A 25,027-nucleotide genomic window follows, 5' to 3' on the forward strand; every position below is an offset into this window, starting at 1 on the left:
TCAGATGAATTCTACACGTAAGTCGCGTCTCTGAAATGGGAGATGTATTTGCGTTCTTTTGTTGTGCTGTTTCAAAGTTGATGGTTCGGGTACATGGTCGCCTGCCCTCAACGTAACTTCGAAATTAGCGTGGGCACTAGCGTCTCGTGGCCATGACGCACCCCTCACCTGTCAGTACCACGCAAATATCGTCTAGGTGAAGTTGACAGCGCCGAGCTTGAGTGCCGCTACTTGCAGTTCTCAAGCTACATCATTGTCATCTTTCTTCATTTTAACTTCCATGGACACATTATAGAGGCCACTGCTTGCTATAGCCTAGCCGACATCGCAACTTCGTACGAACAAAGTTTAGGTGGCTGACATGGTCCACGGGTCCTTAAATCCCGAAGCTTACTATCAGATAGCTGAATCACTTCCGAAATCCGCGGGAGACATGCGAATTCTTCTGTAGATCATAGTAAGGGAGCATGCTTATGATGACAGCCGTCAGCTCTGTATAATAGTACTTGTGAGGTTGAGCAGTACGCGGCTCATTGGAAGCTCTCAGTTGCACTCAAACATCAGTCCTGGGCCATTATCAATTATAGATGAGCAGTGAAGCTGTTCCGTGTTCAGTACACTCGTGGTTCTCAATAAAATCCCATCCTAGCAACTAAAGTACGCCACAATCATGTGCTGCTGCTGCTGCTGATCCGTGGAGGGATATAATAGAAACTTACAGGACACATCACGTTACTATCTTTTACTAGGTAAAACAGCAACCAGTTGCTAGCTAAGAACATCTGCCACCAGCTAGTCCGCCTCAACTTCAACCCGGGCCTCGCCCACACCCCAGTGAACCACCAAATCATGACCTCAACCCCACCACGATCTCCACTTCCGACAAAAGTAAAGTTCTTCAGGGATCTCGACATCATAGAAGCCTGCGATATCTGTCATGAAGCATTCAATGAAGAGCACAAAGCCACACGCACGCAATGTCAGCACATCTTCGGTCTTACCTGTCTCAAAAAGTGGATCGACACAAACGTTTCGCATTCAAATACGTGCCCTAAATGTCGACGCACCCTGTTCTTGGAATCATCCCTGCCAGTCTTCCACCCAGGACCGCGCCCAGACGTGCCACATCATTTTACGCTCGACATGTTCATAGACACATTATGGTCGCAAGCTATCGTACACTTTATGTGGAACGCTATGAGTAAGCTAATTCACAAAGCTGTTATCTACGATGCAGAAATCGATGCCCAAATTCACAAGGTTGGTTGGTATGCTGTGCACGACACTTTCAGTGTCTTCCACATAGGACCTTATCATCTGAATCGCCTACGGGAACTCGCCAAGGAGATGATCAAGGAACAGGTAGAGACAGCACCTGCTGAGCTTGTGCAGCCAGCAGATGGTAGGCCGCGGTATGGATTAATTCGCGAGATATGGTTGCTGCGCGTGGCAGAGATACTGGGGTGGCAGTTGGTGGAACACGTTCCTGGTACGCCTGCATGGTATGAATTGGAGCTGCCTGACCAGTCTAGATGGAGGTGGAAGGCATGGGGAGCTTCAGATGAGGCTGAGTAAATTCGCGGTCGCAGGGTATGTTTGTCTGTTGGACCTTAATCGCGATCGTTAAGGAACAGGCAGACGAGTATTGACACTATGCCTACGCATGCTTTAATCAAACTAGAGGTCTGTAATATTCTTGAATTTATGCCCATGAGCCCCTGTATTGAACAGTCGTTTACCCTGTCTTCTCCACTTACTCAAACTTCATCTTATTGACGATACTTCCAATTCCTTCAACATACACCTCAACCTCGTCCCCGTCTTTCAAGAAACCTTTCGGATCCATGAACAGACCAACACCACTCGGTGTACCTGTTAGAATCACCGTACCAGCTCTTAGCGTAGTCCCGCGACTCAGATGCTCCAGAATATGGCCTACACTGAAAATCATATCATCCGTCCCGGTTTCCTGCCTCTTCTCGCCATTGACCTTGGTCCAGTACCTTAGCTTATGAGGATCAGGGATCAAGCTGGGGGACACGATACATGGGCCTACGGGAGCGAACTTGTCAAATGACTTCGCGTAGCCGAATTGGCCGCCCGATACCCCAGCAGGGAGTTGGTAGTTCCGGGCGGAGACGTCGTTGGAGATGGTGTATCCAAGGAGGTAGTTGGCGTAGTCTTTAGCAGCAATGTTCTTGCAATCCTTTGAAATGACCAGGGTGAGTTCGCCTTCGTAGTCGAGTTGCGATTGGCAGTCCGGGTGAATGGGAATGGTTTCTAAAGGACCTGCGAGGGCATCGCTGGGTTTGGTGAAGATGGCTGGGTTGGAGGGGATAGCGAGGTTGCACTCTTCGGCATGGCGCCGGTAGTTGAGGCCCACGCAGAGGATTATGTTTGTTGTCGGGACGGGGCTGAGGAGCTATTAGATGTTAGTTCCCCCCCTAGTGCTTCAATATCTTCTGTATATTGATTGCATACCTTTCCCACAGTCGCTTTCTCCCCCGTCTTCTTGAATCCACTCTTGATGTCCCCAGACAACACTTCTACGCTGCTTCCTTCAATCTCCCTGGTGGGCACCTCCTTCTCTAAATTCCCATATACCGTCTTTCCCTCCTTGTTCTCAAACCGAATCAGTCGCTCAAATGCCGACATCGCTCTTACTGTTGTGCTGAAGTACTTTACTTGTGGAAGTGGAGGCAACAGTAACTGTGATCTAGAGGCAAAGACCGGTCTGGAGGTAGTAGTAACGGTGCGTGTGCAGCGTATGAAGGAACGTGCCAACATGGAGTCAGGGATCTGGAAAGGCTTATAAAGCAGTCAGCGTGTGTTGATGCAAGATGGCCCGTTGTGGAGTTCGGGACTTTGCCCCACGTTCGCGTCGGTCGCGGGGTCGTCTTCGGCATTTCCATGTGGAGATATCCGTTGCCAGAAGTGCGATCTTGAAATCTTATGTGAAGACTTCAACAACGGAACCAATGCCACTCTACTTGGTCGTGATTTGTTACGGAAATGAAAACATGTTCCAAATGTCAGGATTGCAACACAGAAGGCAAGATGATACGGGCTAATCATACGCGGCTTCCTTGCGAAGAAAACGTGAGAGCGCGTTTAGCCTATCACGGGTGAGACACGCTTCCGCCTATGCACGCGCATCATCCACCTGAACTCCACACATCCATACACCCACACAAACATATCGCCTACCACAGTTCTTTGACCTACTCCAAGCTTGCGCGCATACGATGGCCGATTCGGATTATGATTTCGAGGGGGAAGGATCTGATGACGAGTACATTGGCACAAGGAGCGGTCCTTCCACCACACGCGCGCAATCCACAGCACCTGGCAAGAGGCGGAAAGCGGAGGTGCCTGCAAAGGAACCACCCAAACGGCAAGCATGGGAGACAGAGGACTCGCGGACGGTCGCAAAAACGACACAACTGGCAGAGGACGATACAATGGGACTGAGCGTGCAAGAACGGGAAGAAGAGAGGAAACGAAAGCGACTGCGGAAAGACACAAAGCCCTTCCAGCGAGGCATCATCCGCCATGTCGTCTTGGTGCTTGACCTCTCGGAGGCAATGATGGAGAAGGACATGCGACCGAACCGCTTCATCACGATGATCAACTACACGCAAGACTATATCCGCGAATTCTTCGAGCAAAACCCCATATCGCAGATGAGCGTCCTCGGCATGCACGACGGCGTCTGCATACGAGTCTCGGAGCTCTCAGGCAACCCGGCAGAACACGTCGCAGCGATACAAGGCTTGAGGAGTAAAGACGATGGCAAAGAGCCCAAGGGCGCACCCAGTCTGCAGAATGCGCTGGAGCTGGCAAGAGCGACCTTATACCACACGCCAAGTCATGGTACACGAGAAGTCATCGTCGTCTTTGGCAGTTTGTTGAGTTTAGACCCTGGGGACATACACCAGACGGTCAAGGCCTGCGTACGAGACAAGATTCGCGTCAGCGTCATCGGCATGGGCGCACGTCTTAAAATCTGCACAGAAATCGTAACGCGGACAAACGCAGGCGACGACTCCGAATACACCATCGCAACCGACCAAGAAATGCTCAAGGAGCTCCTCCTTGCCACCACAACACCACCCGTAATCCGTACGTCAGCACCCGCCGTCGAAGCAGCAGCCCTACAAGCACCGGAGTCCGCAGCAGCGCTCATGATGATGGGCTTCCCTTCGCGAGTCATAGAAGACGAACTGACAATGTGCGCATGTCACGGCAACCTCACGATGGGCGGTTACACATGTTCTCGCTGCAGCGCAAAAGTCTGCTCCCTACCCATCACATGTCCGTCATGCCAGCTTACTCTCCTCCTCTCCACCCATCTCGCGCGTTCTTACCACCACCTCTTTCCTCTCCGCAACTGGTCCACGGTCTCCTGGTCACGCGCCCGCGAGAAGGGTAGCACGCAATGTGTGGGCTGTCTGGTTTCTTTCAGCAGTCCACCGAGTAGTAATAGACAGAGGACGGAGGCTGAGCAAAACGGCGAGGTCAATGGCACGAAGAGAGATGAGGAAGACAGTGAGGCGCAAAAGGCTAGTGAGAGTGGGAGGTATGAATGTCGGTCTTGTGAGAGTCACTTTTGTATCGATTGCGATGTTTTTGCGCACATGGTGCTGCATAATTGTCCGGGGTGCTTGGGTAGACTGGATGGGGTTACAGCGGTTGAAGCGAGCAATGGGGACACTGAGATGACTGGATGAAGGAGTTCTTAAGCCTTCTGGGATAGAGGTTTAGATGACTATGCCTGGCGACAAGCGATAGACTATCAATATACCCAGTCAGTCGTGTCTAATCCCTCACCTTTTTGCATGTAAAGACGAGTTCTGAACATCAAATAATTCCATTCAGCAAACATTATGTATATCGTAGCACAAGTTCAGCATGACGCATCAAATGCGTCCAAAGAGCCCCAAAATGGTATACGCTATGCCGGGCAAAAGCCATCATAAGAACATTACGCCGTTGCCTGTACACCCCCGAGATTACCACTTCGTTCCTAATTATATGCGCCCGAGCCAGCGACAGTTGGCATGGGCCAGTCGTCTTCGGTGATGCTCGACCAGAACACCCAAATCATTACTACCGATAGGAGGGTGAAGAGGGTCGAGAATAGACCTCCGTTGATCTTTCCGTCGGTGCCGTTGCAGATGTGAACGCTGATGACATATTGGAAGATTTGACCGATGGCGAATAGAAGGCCTGCTGCGAGGAGATAGACTGGGAGGGAGTTAGTGATGTTTTGGATAGAATATTGACGATTCCTTACGCATTGGCTTGCGCTCGCCGAGAACACGCAGCACCAGGAAAGCTTCCAGGAGGAAGAAGATGACGATGAAGACCAACGGAACGAGCTGGTAGAGGGTGTATAGCGCGTAGGCCTGGTTGGGCAGGAAGCGCGTCTCGTCCCAGTAACCCGTCCAGCTGAGTCCAGTGTCGAGGGCAATGTAGCCGGTACCGATAAAGATTACGATCGACGAGATCAAGAGCAGACCGATAGAGACCGCCGTGCCGTCGTCAAGTAGTTGGTAGCCCACGGCGCCGTTGAGCATGAGGATCCAGGATGTAGCGGTGATTGCGGCGATGTGGATAGCGACAAAGACCTGTATAAAGATTAGATACTGCAGGTGGATACGTAGAATCGCGTACGTACAATGCGCACAGTGGAATTGAGGGGGAATCCGCCAATGGTGAAGATCTCGCAGATGGAGATGACGATGTATCCGAGGAGAAAGAGCTGCATTTCTCTGCGCCCAACAGCGGCCTTCTTTCTTTGCGATCTCCATAGCAGGAACAGCGAGGCGAGGATTGCGATGCCGCAGATTAATATGGAGCCTGGGTGTGTAAGCGGAATGTCGTTGAAGCGCGCATGTGCCTCGTACCCAGATTGTGCAGTCTTTCACCTCCACCAACGGGGAAGCCCTGTAGAATGCAGCCATCTTGCCATCCGTTATCGTCTTTTGTCGAAGCTGGGTTGAAGAGCTGTGAAGCATGGGGTTAGCGGCGCGTTCGCGGGCGGTGGACGGGCAAAGGGGTGGTAGGACGCAACGTACATAGCAGACAGGTAATGTGCTCCAGTTCGAGCCTGTGTCGCGGCAGAAGTCGTCAAACTAGATGGTCAGTTTTCTTCTCGCAGCGTGCAGTCGTCGTCGACATACCTTTCCGTATCTAGACATGCTTTTCGTTTCGGCAGCAACAGCTGCAGGTGAGCCTCAGCCTTGCGGTTTTATGTGGAGCGCTCGTTATCGGGTTGTGCGCACTGCGACAGATAAGAGAGGGCGGTCGGCGCGGACAGGCAAGCGACGTGAAAGCGAATCGTGGAGCGGTCGTAGTCGTGGTCGTGGTGGTGAGAGGTGTAATGATGCGCTGTGGCTGGGGCCGCTGGGAAGCTTCCTCGAAACAATGCACGAAGCCAAGCAGGTCTTCAGCCAAATCCAATCAGGCGCGCCGAGCGAGAGCCAGGTCCGACCGCGAGCTTTCAATGTTTGGTTACCAGGGCGGGCGTGCTGCGCTAAACCAACCCCCTGCAGGCTGAATTTCAATTGAGTTGTCCGACGTCGATTACAGTGAAGGGATGCCTGGCAATTGCGTTAAACACCTTCTTAGGCCTCTGCCAGAAGCAAGAAACAGGAACGCTGCCACACAAACATCTGGGCAGGTAATCAAAACTGGGGTCTGCTGGGCCAATCAGTCCCACGGCGCCTTTCCCCTTGCAGCGAGGGGCCGCAGATCACGGAGCATCTGGCGGCAGAGCAAGCCATGGGCCTTGGGCGTGTCATAACGAGCATGACGCAGAACTCCCAACTCTACCGGTGGTACAAGGGCGCTCATTAATTGAGTTGATGGCTTGACTTGGGCGACGAGGCCCTTCCTGCAGCTGTTCAACTCTACAGCAGCACGGTCGACCTGCGGACCTCCTTTGCCCACCAGCGGTATGTGCCTGGGGCCGTAAAAGTTGGGTGTTTCGCACTGCAAGCGAGGCCCCAGCTTGCAAACGTCAGGAGGGTCTCCGGCGTCTACTGTATCGACGAGGATGGATTTGACTGATGTTTGTTTAACGCTAGCATTATAGTCGCTTCACCACAGCGTTTTGGGGAGATTGCAAACACTCGAACGCGTTGGGTATATAAAGCGTGTCGAGATCTGTCATATGGCTAAGTCGCGTCTCCAGCAAAGCAACGACGGTTTCTTTGCTTAGTGTTCACCTCGTCCAGTGACGGCAGACTTTAGGGCTGTCACGTTCACGTGCGAAGCGAAAGATGCAAGAACAGAACGCGTCTGAGCCCGCCCATGTTGCTTCTCCGCACGAAGACTGCCATGTGGCCCTGCGTCTCTTTCCTTACATAGCATCGAGTCTCGTGATCTGTATGGAGTTTTTACCACTAGGCGGTGTCCTTCTCTACACCGCATGAGTTGTGCAACATTGAAGTTGATCGCGGCTATCTTTCCGCTTTGCAGTCAGTCTCCACGCGGGGCTCCAATCGTCGACACTACAACCCCAACGTGACCTCGGGACCCGCCTCCACCGCCCCGTACATCCATGGATGGCGCAAAGTTGGTGGTGCACCTCTAGTGTAGGTGTAGTGTAGAGCTCGTGGCTACGTCGTGTGCTGCATCGCGGGATCTAATGTCCGCTATCAAGCCTCCGCCTCAAGCCTCCGGTCAACGGCATCGGATTGTGGTAGCGAGAACATGGCGATCCGTACATCTGGCTGTCACTCGATGCGATACAGCCGCGATAAAAACAAAGCCTCTGCTGCGCGCGTACATCATCGTGCAGACGATGCCGCGCTCGCCAGCAGGCTCCATGCGCACCATGGTCGGACCGAGCAGCGAAGGAGTGTACATGGGTGCCAAGACATGACGGCAAGGCAGCCCGAACAGGGAGCTCACACGTTCGCATGCACCTGTGGACGTCTGATCTCAACCAGGCGCTATCGTCGTGACTGTCTTTTTCCCCATTGTAGCCCAATGCGACCGAGTTCTCACCGCCTTTGCGCTAGCCTTACCAGATCCCTCGTCTCGGCTGCTTGACCCTGTGACGTGCCCCAGCAGCCGCCTTTGGCCTCGTTCGTTCTTCCTACCACCATCTCTCGGAGAAGAGGGCTGTCTCCCAACAGCCTGTGACCTTCACCATTCCGTCCCACTCCAACAGCACCAGGAGGCCTGCCAACATCCCCCTCCACAACCTCTCGAGCTCGGCCCGTCCCCGAGACCACGACTCTGCTTATCTGCTCGACGACCACGATAAGGACAGCGCGCGCTCCTCCTTCGACACCCCATCGTCCGACTCGGACCTCTCCGTCTGGAGCGATACTGGTGACCTCGTCGACCAGCTAGCTGACCGAGAAGATCCCCTCCGCATCAACCTCGAAGCCGGCAACCCGTCGCGGCCACGCCAAAAGCAAAAGCGAGCGCGCTTTGCATCTCAGGACCTCCACGAAAAGGGCGCCCACCAGCTCCGGCTCGAAGACATCGAGATCCCCGACCCTGGGCCACGCACTATCTCAAAGGCAGAGCAGATACTCGCTCGCATCATGGCACCCAACGATGGGCCCTCCCGTATTCACGGGTTACACGGAAAGAAGCTGATGTGGGTAGAGCGGATACTACGACAGGAAGCTCAGAGCTAACAGCAGCAGCTACTTCACCAGTGTCTTCGTCTCGTTAGGCGTGTTCCTGTTCGGTTATGATCAGGGAGTCATGTCCGGTATCATCACGTACGCCCTTACGCACCCTCTGTACTAGGCCATGTCTAATAGTATCACAGCGGCATCTACTTCAAAGACTACTTCAACCAGCCTTCCGCCGCCGAGCTCGGTACGATGGTGGCTATCCTGGAAGTTGGTGCCTTTATTTCCTCGCTGGTCGTTGGCCGTATCGGTGATGTGATCGGAAGACGCAAGACCATCTTGTACGGCTCCCTCATCTTCGTCGTCGGCGGCGCTCTCCAGACCTTCGCTACCGGTATCCCTATGATGCTTCTCGGTAGAGTCATCGCCGGTCTGGGAGTCGGATCGCTATCTACCATCGTACCCGTATACCAGTCCGAAATCTCGCCGCCCCACAACCGAGGAAAGATGGGCTGCATTGAATTCACTGGCAACATCACAGGTTACGCAGTCAGTGTGTGGGTTGACTACTTCTGCACATACATCAAGAACGACTGGTCGTGGAGAGTTCCGCTCTTCATGCAGTGCATCATGGGTCTTCTTCTGGCCGCAGGAAGCTTGCTCATCTGCGAATCCCCAAGGTTAGCTATACGCCCCCAATGCAAGCATTTCACTAACACATACAGATGGCTCTTGGACAACGATCACGACGAAGAGGGTATTGTAGTTATTGCCAATTTGTACGGAAAGGGCGATATTCACAACCCCAAAGCACGAGATGAATACCGAGAGATCAAGATGAACGTTCTGCTCCAGCGTCAAGAAGGTGAACGATCATACAAAGACATGTTTACGCGATACTCCAAACGCGTCTTCATTGCCATGTCCGCCCAAGCCCTCGCGCAACTCAACGGCATCAACGTCATCTCATACTATGCACCGCTCGTCTTCGAAGAGGCTGGTTGGTACGGTCGCCAAGCTATTCTCATGACTGGTATCAACGCCATCACATACCTGCTTTCCACCATTCCACCATGGTACATTGTGGACACGCTGGGTCGTCGGAAGATTCTGCTCTCTGGAGCCCTCATGATGCTGATCTCCCTCTCCGCCATTTCCTACTTCCAGTTCCTGCAAGCTTCTTGGACACCCAACATGGTCGTCATATTCGTCATGATCTACAACGCCGCATTTGGATACTCATGGGGTCCTATTCCGTGGTTGTACCCACCGGAGATTCTGCCCCTCAGCATTCGTGCAAAGGGTGCCAGTCTGAGTACTGCGACCAACTGGGCTTTCAACTGGCTGGTTGGTGAGATGACTCCGATCCTGCAGGAGCACATCCAGTGGCGGTTGTACCTCATCCACGCATTCTTCTGCGCTGCCAGTTTCGTTATCGGTAGGTTTTGGCTGACATTTGGGCTGAGCCGTTTACTAACAAGACTCAGTATATTTCATCTACCCAGAAACTGCCAACGTTCGCCTGGAAGACATGAACTCCCTGTTCGGAGACGCTACCTCGGTCATGCCCACTCCGGAGACCCTGGCACAAGCCGAATCACTTTTCAGCGGAGAAGGCCGCGGCTCTCCTGTTCCATCGCTCGACATCCGCGGACGCCGCGCGCAAGACGAGGCCATTCCTGGACTCAACATTGATCCTCCTGACATCGAGAACGGAAACAAGGACATGGCCAAGGCGGACACCGAGAACGGCGAAGGCATCGGTGGCTGGATCAGCAACATGGTCAAGAGGACGAAGGGCAACGGCGAGGGTGACAGTACGAGCGGAAAGTACAAGCAAGTTGGACAGGACGAGGACTAGAGTACACGCGGTGTACACATCGACAATTCCGCATTTCCTACATATATCTGCGCCATCTCGACAAGCGATGCGCATGTTCCAATATTCACGAGCCAATGGCTTGTCGAGCGTTGTTCTTGGGTTGATAGAGTGCGCGTAGCATTTTTTGAGGCGTTTGTTACATGTGTTGAGTAGGCTAGAGAAACACGTCTTCCAAGGGAGACGGAACCACTATCTTTGTGCAGAAAGCTACCGTGGTGAAGGTTTGGTGACGTGCATCGACCTAGTGCCCCTCCCCGTCCTAGCCGGCTGCACATCGGATTACCAGTGCGACGGAACGATTGGGGCCAGGTGAATGGAATTGTGGGTTTCACGTGATAGATGTGAACAGGTGTCGCTTCTCCGTGCCCTGATGCGGCGGCCGGGCTCTAGCTTCCTTTGCTCGTAAGTCTAATTCGGGAACAGGTAGCCCACCTCCTCGATCCCGCAGCGCACGACTTTCTTGCATTGCTCCTTCCCTGCGAGCTTCCTTCCCATGCTCTCACTTGTTTAGGGTTTTCTTCTACGGCCCACGGCCACTTTTAATTGATTGCCTTTCTCTCGAGTCGCTTTAGACCAGGCTGCACCGCGTAGTCGCGCAAGCTCCGTGGTACCGACTACCCGTTCACCACCAAATCCAGCCTCAAGCCACGAATCCCTTCCGCCTTTCTGGACAACTCCGCGAACAACGTCTGAGGTTGACCAGAGCGCCGACTTCCATCACCATGGCATCAACCGCGCGCACCACGGGCGCAGATGCACAGGCGGAGGAGCTGCGGAGGAGAAATGTAGCCGCACAATCACAGGCCTCCGCGCCAGTCGCTGCACAAGTACAAGAGAAGGAGAAATCCAAGGACAAGGTACGCCGTCTTGCACAAGTGGCATCAGAGCTGTCAATATTCTGGTGGCTGCAGGGACCTTTCGCTAACCAAGCCGCAGCCTTTCAACATCATCTCCTTCCTCGACGAATACGAGTTCATTTGGGCCCCTCTGATTTTCACCTTCTTCGCCTTCTTCACGCGCATGTACAAGATTGGCCTCTCGCCAATCGTCACCTGGGATGAAGCCCAGTAAGTATACCGAATCCAAGACGTACATGGCTAGTTCTAACTTGGTGCAGCTTTGGCAAGTTCGGTTCACACTACCTCAAGCGCGAGTTCTACTTCGATGTCCACCCACCGCTCGGAAAGATGCTCGTTGGTCTGTCTGGATACCTCGCTGGATACAATGGCTCGTTCGAATTCAAGTCTGGAGAGACCTACCCTCCGGAGCTGGACTACACCTTCATGCGTCTCTTCAACTCTGCTTTTGGCGCTGTCTGCGTTCCGCTGGCATACTTTACCGCCAAGGAGCTGAACTTCCGCCGTCCAGTTGTATGGTTCGTCACGTTGGCTGTCCTCTGCGAGAACTCGTACACCACCATCAGCCGTTTCATCCTTCTCGATTCTATGCTCCTCTGCTTCACCTTCACCACCGTTTTCTGCTGGTCCAAGTTCCATCGTCAGCAACATGACCCATTCTCTCCTGAGTGGGGTCTCTGGCTGATGCTCACCGGAGTTTCCATTGGTTGCGTATGCAGCGTCAAGTGGGTTGGATTCTTCGTGACAGCGTTGGTCGGACTGTACACCATTGAGGACCTCTGGCACAAGTTTGGAGACCTGAAGATGCCCAAGGTACGTGAAATTGCACTGTCACAGCAAACTAAACTAACGTGTACAGGTTGAGCTAGTCACCCACGTCGCTTTCCGAGTCTTTGGCCTGATTCTTATTCCCCTCGCCGTCTACATGTTCTCCTTCTACCTCCACTTCATCATTCTCGAGAACAGCGGTCCCGGCGACGCACAAATGAGCTCTCTCTTCCAGGCTAACCTGCGAGGAACCGAGGTCGGCAAGAACAGCCCTCTTGAGATCGCATACGGCTCTCGCACGACTCTGAAGAACATGGGATACGGAGGTGGACTGCTTCACTCTCACGTACAGACCTACCCTGAAGGCTCCCAACAGCAACAGATCACTTGCTACCACCACAAGGATGCCAACAACGACTGGTTCTTCTACCCCAACCGCCACGAAGTCGATTACAAGCCCGATGAGGAGCTCCGCTACCCTGGAAACGGTGACGTTATCCGTCTCATCCATGCTCAGACCGGCCGTAACCTCCACTCGCACCAAGTCGCCGCCCCCGTTACAAAGAGCGATTGGGAAGTTTCCTGCTACGGCAACACAACCGTCGGTGACACCAAGGACCACTGGGTTGTTGAAGTTGTTCGCGATGCTGCTTCAAGGGACTACTCCAAGCTCCGAACCCTCACGACCGCCTTCCGTCTGAAGCACAAAGATCTGGGCTGCTACCTCCGCGCTGGCAATGTCAACCTACCTCAATGGGGGTTCAAGCAGATTGAGACAAGTTGCGTCAAGAAGAACAACCCCCGCGACGTCTACACCCACTGGAACATCGAGAGCCACACCAACGAGAGACTACCCCCGGGCAACCCTGGCGACTACAAGTCACCCTTCTTCCAGGACTTTATCCATCTCAACGTTGCCATGATGACATCCAACAACGCGCTTGTTCCCGACCCTGACAAGCAAGACGATCTCGCATCCAGCTTCTGGCAATGGCCCATCCTGCACGTCGGTCTCCGCATGTGCGGCTGGAACGACGACAGTAAGCACCCTTTTCCCATCACCTTAGATATTCCACTAACAAAATCACAGTCGTCAAGTACTTCCTCCTCGGCAACCCCTTCGTCTACTGGGGCAGCACCGCTTCGCTAGGCATTTTCGGTCTTCTCGTCGTCTTCTACCTGGTTCGCTGGCAACGCGGATACAACGATCTCAAGCAATCAGAGATCGACCAGATCCACTACGCAGGTATCTACCCCATCATCGGCTGGGCCCTTCACTACGCACCATTCGTCGCTATGGGTCGTGTCACCTACGTGCACCACTACTACCCCGCGTTGTGGTTCGCCATCATCGTCATGGGCTTCTGCCTCGACTTCACCACAAGAAAGCTCAGCAAGCAGGTACAATGGGCCATCTTCGCCGTTCTGTACGCCATCATCATCGGCTTGTACGTGCTCTTCAGGGCCATCTCCTTCGGTATGGTCGGACCCAGTAGCCAGTGGAAACACCTCAAGTGGTTCGACAGCTGGAGGATCACCGACTAAGCGCCTTCACCCTACGAATCTCCTCTCTTTGTGCTCAATGGCAACGAGGACCTTTTTGCTCGGGGCAGAAGGATGGTTTGGTCTTCTTGTAACAACATGTTTCTTCTTTCTATAAACTTTGGGGTATCTAGGGATCACGGATACCAGGCGGACGCATGCATCAGGGGTTTCTCTACGACCGGGCCAGCGAAGGTGTTTCTAGGGGCGGTATAAAGTATAGAATCTTTCTGGAAGAAAATCACTGTCATGATATAATCTGAGTCTACTCTGAGTCCGAGGTCATGTCTTCACAAGTGCTGATGATGTGTGTATATATTGTGTTTTTCATTTCTTCTCTGGCTTGACTACATGCCTTATCCCACTCTCTGTTATCTCAAACTCGACGCCCCTCCCCTCTGATGGCGGAGCCCACGGCGCGAATACGACCTTGAACCAGCGTCGCCACTTTGAGATGTGGCTCTCCTCTTGCTCATTCCATTGGTCTTGGCCGTTGACAGTATGTATGAGCGGTCTGCTACCAGAAAGAACGGGTATCTTCTTCAGGGCAATGCGACACGCGAGTTGGTTTGTCCAGACAAGTCCCAAAGAAGGCGTCTTTTGGACGTGCGCCTGCTCGTATTGCGAGTCGCCCCAGCCGGTGAACCAGCGTTGTTGGTGGTCGAGAGCGAGGGGGTCTGCGGAGAGAACGATGCTTTCGGCTGGCTGTGAGGCTGGATTAGTGGCATGGTCGTGGTCTGTTCCCTGACTTGCGCTCTGGTTGCCCTGGCTGTTGGTAGATGTTGTCCTTGATGCTGCGTTTGAGGACGGCGCAGACGGCGCTTTCGTGAAGCGATCGGCGACTTGATTTGCTACGACAACGGTTATGCCTTCTGTGCGGGCGAGTTCCCGGAGTAGGGCGCCTAGCTGTACAAGCTGGGTTCCTCTCCTTGCCATGGCCGCTGCCCCATTGCCGGCGCCTTGCTTCTCGAACTCTGCGCGGTAGTTGGCAGCGACGGAGTCCAGGATCACGAGGCCCACGCCATGCTTTCTGATCGCTACGGGTAGCTGGTAGCGTAGTATGTGCTCTTGGGATTCGAGATCTGGGGTTTGTATGCTCAGGACACGCGACAGTGAGGGCTTTTCGTCGGCAGGTAGTGAAGCGAGGGCCGGGTGGGAGGAGAGCAGCTGGGCGAGGCGCTTTGTAGATAGTGTTGCCTCGGTAGATATGTAAACCACTGACTTGGCGAGCCCTTTGGGAGGCGGCAGTTGCGAAGCCAGCAGCAGGGTTAAGAGGAATTGTGTTTTACCGGCACCACTGAAAGTAGTCAGTACAATGTTCAGGAGCAATTTCCAAGACTGCCGCACCTCTCCCCGGTAATCTCTACCAGATAGCCACGCGGTATGCCTCCACCCAAGGCAGCGTCCAATTCTTCATCCAAGGTGCTTATACAAGTCCAACCATCGTTCGGGGCATCCGGGATGCCCGAAGCGGAAAGGAAGGAATTGCCGACGGCAGCTTCCTCTCCGCCGAAGCCAAGCTGGAGATGCAGAGCAGCTATCACGGCATCAGCGAGCTTCCTCAGCTCACCGGCGGGCAGCTGGGCGCGTTTGGCGACATCGGCGGCGTCGAGGGTGAGCAGGTCATTGGCGGTGATGAGGGCCTTGTCGAGCGAGGGCAGCAGGTGGGTGTAGGGTTTCGCGTCAAAGTCAGGCAGCACCTGCAGCAGATCCGTCATGGGCCAGAGAGGTGTCGCATTTGCGCGGCTCTGCGGATGGCACGCGCGACTCTCGTTCCGGACTCGCCTTTTCGGTCAAATGTCACGGCGGGCGGAGCGTTGGAGGCGGACGGGATGACTGACGCGTGATGAAAGCTCCAGCTGCGCGACTGTTCGAGAAGCTCTTGGCCGCTAGTCGGCTAGTCTATTCACGACAGCGTGGTGGGGGTTCCATTTCTCCTATGGTCCGTGACCTACGTCACACCTGGATCCCCCGCTTCTCCACACGTTGGCATACCTCAGCCACTCTCCGATCCCAGTCCGCCCAGACATCGACAGTTCAGGTTGCCGTACGTAGAGCCCGCGAGCAGTGACCGCATAGCCGCGCAGTGATCCAAGTAGCCATAGACCATAGTGCCATCCTGCTATCGTGCCCTGCACCCATTGCCGTGCCTCTCCTAAAGCTGCCCAGGTACATTTTCTCCGATTAACCGGACTGCCTACGCGACGGTGCGTGCCCTTTATAAGTTCGCGCTACCGCCGACGCTTCCACTCGTCCGTAACGTAGATAGCTGATTTCTAACAGGCCCACTAGTACACCTCGGGGCAGCCTTACGCGCCTACCGTATCCTCACGACCGAGTCTCTCTGACATTTGCTGTGCTTCGATCCGCGGCACACCTTTTCCGGTCCTTTACCCTGGTCCTGCTGCATCGTCGAGAGCCCAAGAGGCCCATTGGAGTACAGTAAGTCGTTGCGCAACAGAGTTACTTTGACTACAGCAGTTTCGATTACTCTCCACATCTGGACAAATTCCGCCAGACTATCCGCAGCTCATTTAGAGCTCGACGCTACTGTGTAAGTTGCATTCTCCTTGCATGGGCGTTTCGTTGGCTTAGAACATCGGGTCATTCACCTCTCTGGTCTGCCATGCTCCGGGTCACGTTCCGGGTCAGCGGTCGGCTACCTGGGCGGCATCTTGCATCGCCTGTCTCTTTTATTACGAAGCCTATCGCGCGTTTCACATGCGAAGTCGCCATGTGGACCCGCCCTAACTCTACTTTCCCCATTCGTCTTGACTCTTATAAGAGTCTTCCCTTCCCCAAGTACCTTGATGCTCTTTGCGAACTTTGAGTACCCATGCCGGCCTACTGTCTTCAGGACTGTCACTACTTCTATCGCAGTGCTCTGCGGCATCTCAACATTGCCACCTCCATCTCGCCCCTATACGCCTAACTGACACTCGCCATGGCAGTCCGCACTTTCACCCAACCGTCGTCCCTTGAGGATACACTTGATAAGGCATCCAAGATGTCTGGCTCGGAAGGCAACGGGACGACCCGTTCAGCGGAGTCCGCAAAGCAGAGTACCCAGTCTTACTCCTCAGAGGCACAAGCACCACTAGCAAGCCATACCAACCCCAACTCAAGACCGGGAATCACCTTCGCACACGAAGACAGTCTACCAAAGCTTCCTATCCCAGAGCTCGACAGTTCGTGCAAGAAATACATTGCTGCGCTCAAACCCTTGCAGTCTCCGAAGGAACACAGCGATACGGTTCACTCAGTAGAGGACTTCCTCAAGTCTGATGGACCAGTGCTGCAGGAGAAGCTGAAGAAGTACGCTTCTGGCAAGAACAACTACATCGAGCAGTTCTGTAAGTATCTTGACAGTTCACACAATGAGCTATATTTGAGGCATTTCAGGATCGACAGTTGAAAGTGTGTCTATATCCATGTATCATAGGCTGACCTATCGCTAGGGTATGATTCATATCTGAACTTCGATAACCCGGTGGTACTCAATCTAAATCCATTCTTCTTACTGGAGGATGATCCCACCCCGGCTCGCAACAACCAAGTCACTCGCGCAGCCTCATTAGTCGTCTCGGCACTGTCGTTTGTAAGAGCTGTCCGTCGCGAGGAACTACCGCCTGACACCATCCGTGGTCAGCCACTGTGCATGTACCAATACTCAAGGCTGTTCGGTACTGCCAGGATACCCACTGAGCATGGATGTCAGATCGGTCAAGACCCAACTTCGAAGCACGTGGTCGTCATGTGTTATGGCCAGTTCTACTGGTTCGACGTTCTGGATGACAACCACGATCTGATCATGACGGAGAAGGACATTGCTCTCAATCTTCAAGTCATTGTCGATGACGCGCAGGAAGTACCAATTCAAGATGCGGCCAAAGGAGCTCTGGGTGTGCTGAGTACAGAGAACCGAAAGGTCTGGGCTGGTCTCCGTGACGTGCTGCACAGGGAAGAGGGCTCGAACAACTCTGACTGCCTCAACATTGTTGATTCAGCATTATTTATCCTCTGCCTGGACTACACCGAGCCGCAGACGGGTGCCGACCTGTGCATGAACATGCTTTGCGGTACGAGTAAGATTGAGCGCGGTGTCCAGGTGGGAACATGCACGAACCGCTGGTACGACAAGCTGCAGATCATCGTTTGCAAAAACGGAAGCGCAGGAATCAACTTCGAGCATACCGGTGTTGATGGTCATACTGTGCTCCGATTTGCTTCCGATGTGTACACCGACACCATTCTCCGATTCGCGAGAACCATCAACGGCAGTGCGCCGAGTCTTTGGGCTTCATCAAGTCCTGATCCTGCCAAGCGCGACCCAGATAGCTTTGGCGACGTACAAACAACACCTCACAAGCTCGAGTGGGACATGCTTCCCGAACTCAGCACAGCGCTTCGTTTTGCCGAGACACGTCTGGCAGACCTCATTCAGCAGAATGAGTTCGCGACTCTGGAGTTCCCTCACTATGGCAAGAACTTCATGACTTCGATGGGTTTCTCACCCGATGCGTTCGTTCAGATGGCTTTCCAGGCAGCGTACTATGGTCTATACGGACGGATAGAATGTGTATACGAACCCGCTATGACCAAGATCTACTACCACGGACGTACAGAAGCCATCCGCTCGGTAACAGAAGAATCGGTTGACTTTCTCACGACGTTCTGGGGCGAGAACCCAGCATCGCAGAAGATCGAAGCACTCCGAAAGGCATGCCAGAAGCACACCGAAAACACAAAAATATGTTCCAAAGCCCAAGGTCCTGACCGACATCTCTACGCTTTGTACTGCATCTGGCAGCGTGCCATTGACGAGTCAAACGACACAGCCAGCAGTGACGGCTGGGACTCCACACGACCATCCAGCGCCGACGCATCAGGCGTAGGTTCACCGAACCGCAACTCAGTCCTCTCAGAGAACGACTCCATATCGAGTTCGCCACCCCCAGCACCAATGCAGCACTCGATGCCCGCCCTTTTCGCTGACAGTGGCTGGGACAAAATCAACCAAACCATCCTCTCGACCTCCAACTGCGGCAACCCCTCGCTCCGCCAATTTGGCTTCGGTCCCACATCCGCCGACGGCTTCGGCATAGGCTACATCATAAAAGACGGCAGCATATCCATCTGCGCGTCATCCAAGCACCGCCAAACCTCGCGCTACATCGACGCGCTGGAATCTTACTTCTTGGAGATCCGCAAACTCCTCCGCCAGATCAAGCGCCGCGGCACTTCGGCTGATAAAACCGCGACCCGCGCCCGCGAAGCGGAAGACAGACCCCTCGCCACCCGTCTCAAGAGCAGAGGCAGAATTATTCTAGGAGATGGCGGCAAGCAACAGACGCCTGCAGAGAGTATAGTAGATGACGATGACGACGATGGTCTCGGTGGATGTAGGACTCCCCCTTCCCCTCCTTCCCTTCTTTCCCTCGATGAAGTCTCGAGCCATGCTTCTTGTTCCTCTCTGCCTTCTTCTTCGCAGCCTTTTCCCACTGTGGGTGGTTTACCGCCTACGCCTCCTCATTCCCCGCCTTTCAAACCCATGACGCCTGTTTTGCAAAGCTCGCCGCGTAAACCTATTCCGGTTATGAAAACGGTGAAGGCGAGGAAAGCGCCTGTTGCGGCGAGGAAACCGATTTTCTACTCTTCTTAGCGTTTTACTTCTTCTTTGTTTCCTTGTTAGAAACCTGTTTTCTCTGCTTTCCTACATCATTGATGCGCTTGAGCGGTATAAGCGGCATGCGCACACGAGACTTCATCATCAGCACCAACACACTACCTTGTTTCCCACCCATACATCATTTCCCTGTTTCATTGATCGCTGATTCTGATTTTTTCGCCCCGATTCTAGATGGTTTCTTCGATGCGGGAATGCTGCGTCAGGCACTCAATGCGAATCGAGCGCAGAACGAACCCGTCGAGCGCGACGTTATACGCAGGAATATTGGGAGGAGGCTGAGGTTGGCTGAGTACTGAGTGTGCTGAGGTAACCTGTTGAGTTAGGTTGGTGGGAGATTGGAGGATGGAAGGTGATGGTGCGGAGAATTTGATGTGTGAAGATGAGGAATGTGAATGGGAGATTAGCGTAGTGACGAAGTGGGAGGAGGAGGCTAATGCAACGGCACACTCTCGATGTTGTTTGTGTGTTGGGTTTACCTAGTGTATCACTTCTGTCGGATAACGTCTTCATAATCCATGTCCATACCGCCGTTATCCACCAAACGCACCGTTTCTCAATGTTGCTTGAACCCTTTTTCATTCTAAATACAAATGTACATGTATCTATTCCCTCAATGACATGACGATATTTACTTGACATCTCAACAACACCACCCAAACGCTCAGCTGTCCACTTGATGTAGTATATTTGATTCTCTACAAACTACTGCAAAGGAATAAAAGGGGGTATAAGTGACAAAAGACAATACGTCTATACATCCTCACGCAATACAAATGCCACCAAACCTGCGCTATGCTGAACCAAACCCGATTCCGCGGCCCTACAAAATGCGTAATGAAGAGAAAAGAAACGAGCACGCCATCTGATGAGCCAGCTGCAGCGTAGCTGTTGCCCACCGACGAGGGCGTCGGCCGCAGAGAAGGCGATGCGGTCACGGCTCCGGCTACCTCCGGCCCTGTACCCAGTCAGCCCTTGGAAATACATACACAAAAGACGTGTTTACAGGAAGAGGGGAGCTAACGTACTAAGACGCTGGAGCCGCCGACAGCGGCTCTTTGTTTTCCGAGCCAGCCTTTGGGTGCTTCGCTGCGTCTTTGCAGGATGACGGTGTTGCTGAGGAGACGCTGGTTCATGTCGTACCACATGGACTTGACCAGGGCGTTTTCGCGGCGCAGGTTTTCGACTTCTTGCTGGAGTTCCACCTGTTTGTTGGAGCACTTGTTACTACCATATCCAAGGTTGCCACGTCGCTGTTCTGGAGAGGGAGGGAACGCGACATACCGAGCCCTTCTCTGACGTCTCCTTCTTTGCGAGCTCGAGTTGCTCGCGAAGTGTGCTGTTGGTTGTGAGTTGATCTTGGAGGTCCTGCGGTTGCGGGTTAGCATGGGCGCGAGGAGATGAGTAGAGGGTATGAAAAGGGAGAGGTAGTCGGTTGGATAAGTATACTCTGGCAGCCAGGCCAAGGACAAACTTGCCGCACAGTCATTCGACGATTGCATCGTGTAGTACTCGGTGCCGCCCATGGTCGACTTGGTCCTCCGCTTTGGCGAGACTAGCTGCGCCAGGCGGCCCCATGTAGTTTGCCCCGTCCCAGCTGTTGAAGTAGACATGTCCGATAGCGACTTATCCTTTCCGAGATGGGATCGATTTGGCGAAGCCGGCGAGACAAGAGTAGCCGCAGTGAACGAAGGTTCAAGCTGATGTTTCTTCATTGCCGAAACCGCTGCGTCGAACGCGGAAGAAGGCGACTTGCTATGAGAGATCTGCTTGTTACTTACCTTCTTTGCTTTGTCCAGAGCTGCTTCGGAGGATAGCACAGTCTCGGCGATCTCCGAACTTGTGGTATCTAGCACTTGCGGTTGTACCTCTGCTGGGGCTTTGATGACAGACTCTATCCGTTCACGCATCTCCCGTATCGTTTCGACTCTCTTTAGCTCAAGAAGCTCTGGTGGTAGGTTTTGGCGATCGAGCAACGCTGCTCGTAAGAGACCCTGCTTCTCCGCGTTCGCAACTTCGAGCTCCCGTAGTCTGTCGTTGGTCCTCTCTTGCAGTACCAGTAGGCGCTCGTGTTCCTTTTGGACAGCAGCTGTGCGCGTATCGTCGTCGATGTCAGATTCTAGCAGAGTTAGCACAATCACATAGATGAATCGGAATACATACTCCTGTTGAGTTCGTTGCGAAGTTCCGCCATTTGCAGGTCTTGTTCTCGTAACCGGCGACGAAGTTCTTCCAGCTCGGTTTGAGCAGTCTGTAGCTTTTCGTTCTGTTCCAGAAATGGTCTGCGGACATGTAATTAGTAATGCCCGATCCATATGAAGCTGTCACTTACTTCTGGCTGTTTTCATCCTTCTCCGTCATCATATCAGACCGTAGACCCAAATTCTCCTGCATCTGCTTGAGTGTTTCGCTTTCTAGCGACTTCAAACGGACGTTCAAGATATCGACCCGTTGTTGTAGAGCAATCGCATCTGCGCTCACCCGTCCATCAGACGCGGGCTTCGTGTCGGTGTCCTGGTTGGCGTTCTCGTCTTGTTCAAGCTCGTCTTCCAGGCTTCCGCCACGATCAGCATGATTGGATGATTCTAGTTCTCGTATCCGTTCTTCGAGCTCTTGTTTGGCGTCTTCTGCTTTGTACTGTAGTTCGCGAGTCTGTTCCAATTGCTTCATAAGGAGCAGGTTCTCATGCTCGATTCGGGTGCGCTTGCCCTTTTCTTCAAAGATGGCCTGCTCTCCGTTGGCAAGCGTCTGACCGTTCTCTTTGATGATGTTCTGCAGGATATCGATGCGCTCCTCGACGCCTTCGAGCTGAGCTAACCGTTCACGAGCTTGTTGGTAGTCTTCGCGCAGCGTCTCTAGTTGTTTGGTTTCCTTGGTGAGGGATTCGATCTTCTTCTTCAGGTTCTCGTTTGCCTTGGCCTTCTGGCTCAGCTCGTCGCGTTCTGCCTTGACGACTTGCAGCTGATCCCGCAAGTCCTGTTTGGATCCTTCCTCGCCCTCTAGCCGATCGAGACGTCGCTTCTGGCTTTCCATGATCTCTCTCGTATGCGCGAGATCTTGTTCGAGCTGGTCGATGTACTGTCTGTCGCGCAGCAAGTCGTTCCGTAGGTTTTCGACATCGTCGGATTGTGCGCGTTGTGCCTGGCCCGCCCGAACGTCGAGATAGGCAGTCGCTTCTGCGACTTCCTCTTCGAGCTTGGATATGCGCTCTCGTGAGGTCTTGAGCTCCTCGAGTAGCTTTCCAACCTGCGCCTTGAGTGCTTGCCTGTCCTTGTTTGCCTCGAACAGCTGTGCCTCCTGCTCCAACTCGTTGCCTGCCGGGGGTGGCTGGCCAGATATTGCTCGCGTGGGCGTCCTATACCCTGAGAGAACTGGCTCTGAAGTTAGCTCGGCGTCGACGCCTAGTTCCGACATGCGTTGGTCCAAGGCCTGCATCTCTTGTATGGCTTCGGCAATCGTCTCGGCCGTCTTCTGGCCCAGCTTGGGCATGACCTGCAGCATGCGCTGGTTGCTGCGCGGCGAGAAGCATGCGGCCAGTAGCACAGCCATGGTGAGCTTTGCAACCAGCATTGTTGATCCATCCCTCGCGCCTGCCTTGAGATCTGGTATCATGCGCTTGGTGAGCACGGGCAGCTGCTCGCATTCTTCGCGTATGTAGGTCGAGGTTGTGCGCTCGATATATTTGAGGTTCTGCCATCGCGGTATCCAATTGTCTGATTGGCGGCGGTGGTTCTCTTCGAAATTTGGGAGGGACTCGTTGAAGTAGTCGGCGTCGATGTCGGCGAGGATCTGCCACAGTATCTGGCCGTCTTCGAGCTGGCTCAGCGACGTGATTCTGTGGGGGAGGTCGAAGGTGTTGACCTAGACGCGAAGGTCAGCTAGTCCACTCGGACGTGTAGGAGGCGGCACGTGGAGACGTACCCAGTCGAGGAGAGCCTTGAGCAGCTCGGGCTTGAAGTCGTCCATGGTGGAGTGTCGCGGGGCCTGGTACCCGCGTGTCGGTCTGTCAATGCTGTTATGCGGTGCGAGTAGAGTGAATAACAGTCATGCATCTCGGTGTCTGTGGTTTTGCGGTGAAGTGTACGTGCTCCACCATGCACAGGCTGAGTCCTTGCTCGAGGACGTGTCGCGCGCGTCGGTGAGGTTGGGAGCCCGAACGCTAAGCCGGAATGCAGCACATGCCCGCGGCGACGTCTTGAATCCGTGTGTAGCGAGGCGTAGAGTCGTGCGATGGGCGTCGGGTGAGGGGCATCAGCCTGACATTCCCTAATTGCCTTTTGACAGACGGAACATGACGCGCATAAAGCCGCCGCTGTTCTGAGACGACGTGCACGGGCAGGCCACCCGCGGGGAAGGAAAGAGCCGCTGCAGGGTTCCACCACCTTGCCCTACGGTGATCACAACAGTCTCGAGCGTAGCAGCAATCTTCAGTAGTGATGAATATGGCTATTGAATACCTTGGTGTTGCCCACAGTCAATGTTGAGGATGGGTTTAATATGTTCTACATAAATCAGAATACTGATGGATTGCCTAGTTGACATTCTCGTCCAACTCCACCCTGTCCGATCCTTGAGCAGACTCCAGACTCCAGTCGTATAATCATGAGCGCAATTAACGAAAGGGCCGTTCCTTCCAATTTGTTTCCCTCTTCCTTCCCGATCCGGCCTACTCCTTGTTGTTCTGCGTGGTAACGATGCCATCCTCCTCGATCTCGCACTTGTACACGTCGCTCAACGTCGACACCATGTCGAGAGCGGCAGCGGGGGCCGTGGCAGCAAAGCCCTTGATGATGTTGTACTCGTGGGTAATGACGCCTAGAATTTTGTTAGCATATGTCCTCTACCGGTATCGCATGCCTCGTACCCTTGGCCTGTCGGATAGCCTCCTTGCTCTGCTCGACAATGTCGTCGGGTGTGTCGTTGGGCCAGCTGATGATGACGGAGCGGTGGGGTGCGCTTGCCATGACGAAGGCAGCGAGGAGCGCAACGAGGAAGGAGAAGATGGCGAAGCGCATTATGTCTTGGGCGACTGGGGGCTGCGATCGCGGTGCCGGAAGACGGTTAAGAAGAGTGAGAGCGTCAGGCGGCCGTCTTATCGTATTAAAATGCTTTTGGACGTCGCGAGAGGTTTACTGGTGGTGCTCGGCGTGGTTTGTAGGTGTCTAGGAGCGACTGGGCAGATGCATGTTTCAAATGGCTGGTCCCGAGCCGAAGTTCAAAGCGCGTCATCGCCTCACATGTCACACGGCAGTCGCTCCGCTGGACCCCTCGTCACATCGATGCAACCTTGGCCACAATTCATTGCAACATCGTCACTGCCCTGTCTTTGTTGTTTCCATTCACCCCTACGATAGTACAACATCACGCAAGTGCATATTAAGTTTGGAATATGATCCTGTATTCATGTACATAGACTTGCCACCTAGCTCCAGGCTCACGGCAAGTGCCATTGCAAGGGGTAGATGAAAATGAAGAGGCCGCCCATACGGCGACAGTGCTCGTGCTGTTCGTTTTCGTGCTCATGCTGAAACGTTCCTTTTAGTGCACCAAGGTGCCGTATCGTGAAGACAAGTGATGGCTGGGGGAAATGAAGGGATAGAATACAATCAATGAAGGGGGAAGGGAAGAACGCCGTGTAGCCCAAATCCGTACGCCGAATATGCCGAATGCTGCCGAGGCCGCGCGATGATGC

At 53.7% G+C, this 25,027-nt stretch overlaps 10 protein-coding genes across 10 annotated transcripts; 5 read left to right on the top strand and 5 right to left on the bottom strand.

The window, feature by feature from the left end:
• Window positions 1-1,197: 1,197 nt before the first annotated feature.
• Window positions 1,198-1,575, top strand: J4E78_010524 (uncharacterized protein; the record flags this gene model as incomplete). The annotated part of the gene is made up of 2 exons (XM_049371102.1): window positions 1,198-1,201; window positions 1,238-1,575. 2 exons carry the CDS (start codon window positions 1,198-1,200, stop codon window positions 1,573-1,575), a joined length of 342 nt encoding a protein of 113 aa, XP_049217140.1.
• Window positions 1,576-1,753: 178 nt separating this feature from the next.
• J4E78_010525 (uncharacterized protein) lies at window positions 1,754-2,655 on the bottom strand (the record flags this gene model as incomplete). The annotated part of the gene is made up of 2 exons (XM_049371103.1): window positions 1,754-2,422; window positions 2,482-2,655. The coding sequence occupies 2 exons, from the start codon at window positions 2,653-2,655 to the stop codon at window positions 1,754-1,756; spliced, it is 843 nt and encodes a 280-aa protein (XP_049217141.1).
• A 590-nt stretch (window positions 2,656-3,245) lies between these two features.
• J4E78_010526 (uncharacterized protein) lies at window positions 3,246-4,730 on the top strand (the record flags this gene model as incomplete). Its single annotated transcript, XM_049371104.1, has 1 exon — window positions 3,246-4,730. The coding sequence occupies one exon, from the start codon at window positions 3,246-3,248 to the stop codon at window positions 4,728-4,730; it is 1,485 nt and encodes a 494-aa protein (XP_049217142.1).
• Window positions 4,731-5,026: 296 nt separating this feature from the next.
• On the bottom strand, window positions 5,027-6,082 carry J4E78_010527 (uncharacterized protein; the record flags this gene model as incomplete). Its single annotated transcript, XM_049371105.1, has 5 exons — window positions 5,027-5,247; window positions 5,297-5,630; window positions 5,681-5,862; window positions 5,910-6,009; window positions 6,077-6,082. 5 exons carry the CDS (start codon window positions 6,080-6,082, stop codon window positions 5,027-5,029), a joined length of 843 nt encoding a protein of 280 aa, XP_049217143.1.
• Window positions 6,083-7,873: 1,791 nt separating this feature from the next.
• On the top strand, window positions 7,874-10,461 carry J4E78_010528 (uncharacterized protein; the record flags this gene model as incomplete). The annotated part of the gene is made up of 6 exons (XM_049371106.1): window positions 7,874-7,877; window positions 8,080-8,620; window positions 8,670-8,747; window positions 8,798-9,280; window positions 9,326-10,038; window positions 10,088-10,461. 6 exons carry the CDS (start codon window positions 7,874-7,876, stop codon window positions 10,459-10,461), a joined length of 2,193 nt encoding a protein of 730 aa, XP_049217144.1.
• A 743-nt stretch (window positions 10,462-11,204) lies between these two features.
• Window positions 11,205-13,652, top strand: J4E78_010529 (uncharacterized protein; the record flags this gene model as incomplete). The annotated part of the gene is made up of 5 exons (XM_049371107.1): window positions 11,205-11,339; window positions 11,419-11,549; window positions 11,600-12,152; window positions 12,199-13,147; window positions 13,198-13,652. The coding sequence occupies 5 exons, from the start codon at window positions 11,205-11,207 to the stop codon at window positions 13,650-13,652; spliced, it is 2,223 nt and encodes a 740-aa protein (XP_049217145.1).
• A 324-nt stretch (window positions 13,653-13,976) lies between these two features.
• J4E78_010530 (uncharacterized protein) lies at window positions 13,977-15,642 on the bottom strand (the record flags this gene model as incomplete). The annotated part of the gene is made up of 3 exons (XM_049371108.1): window positions 13,977-14,946; window positions 14,997-15,434; window positions 15,635-15,642. The coding sequence occupies 3 exons, from the start codon at window positions 15,640-15,642 to the stop codon at window positions 13,977-13,979; spliced, it is 1,416 nt and encodes a 471-aa protein (XP_049217146.1).
• Window positions 15,643-16,593: 951 nt separating this feature from the next.
• J4E78_010531 (uncharacterized protein) lies at window positions 16,594-19,634 on the top strand (the record flags this gene model as incomplete). The annotated part of the gene is made up of 3 exons (XM_049371109.1): window positions 16,594-17,002; window positions 17,108-19,051; window positions 19,510-19,634. The coding sequence occupies 3 exons, from the start codon at window positions 16,594-16,596 to the stop codon at window positions 19,632-19,634; spliced, it is 2,478 nt and encodes an 825-aa protein (XP_049217147.1).
• Window positions 19,635-20,281: 647 nt separating this feature from the next.
• On the bottom strand, window positions 20,282-23,383 carry J4E78_010532 (uncharacterized protein; the record flags this gene model as incomplete). The annotated part of the gene is given in 9 exon segments (XM_049371110.1): window positions 20,282-20,293; window positions 20,364-20,588; window positions 20,620-20,693; window positions 20,819-21,101; window positions 21,117-21,454; window positions 21,499-21,617; window positions 21,668-23,196; window positions 23,257-23,319; window positions 23,378-23,383. 9 exon segments carry the CDS (start codon window positions 23,381-23,383, stop codon window positions 20,282-20,284), a joined length of 2,649 nt encoding a protein of 882 aa, XP_049217148.1.
• A 618-nt stretch (window positions 23,384-24,001) lies between these two features.
• On the bottom strand, window positions 24,002-24,350 carry J4E78_010533 (uncharacterized protein; the record flags this gene model as incomplete). The annotated part of the gene is made up of 2 exons (XM_049371111.1): window positions 24,002-24,150; window positions 24,200-24,350. 2 exons carry the CDS (start codon window positions 24,348-24,350, stop codon window positions 24,002-24,004), a joined length of 300 nt encoding a protein of 99 aa, XP_049217149.1.
• Between the last annotated feature and the right edge of the window lie 677 nt (window positions 24,351-25,027).

The sequence above is a fragment of the Alternaria triticimaculans genome (assembly GCF_023758025.1).
Source record: "Alternaria triticimaculans strain BMP 0046 chromosome Unknown scaffold_34, whole genome shotgun sequence".
NCBI classification, from domain to species: domain Eukaryota; kingdom Fungi; phylum Ascomycota; class Dothideomycetes; order Pleosporales; family Pleosporaceae; genus Alternaria; species Alternaria triticimaculans.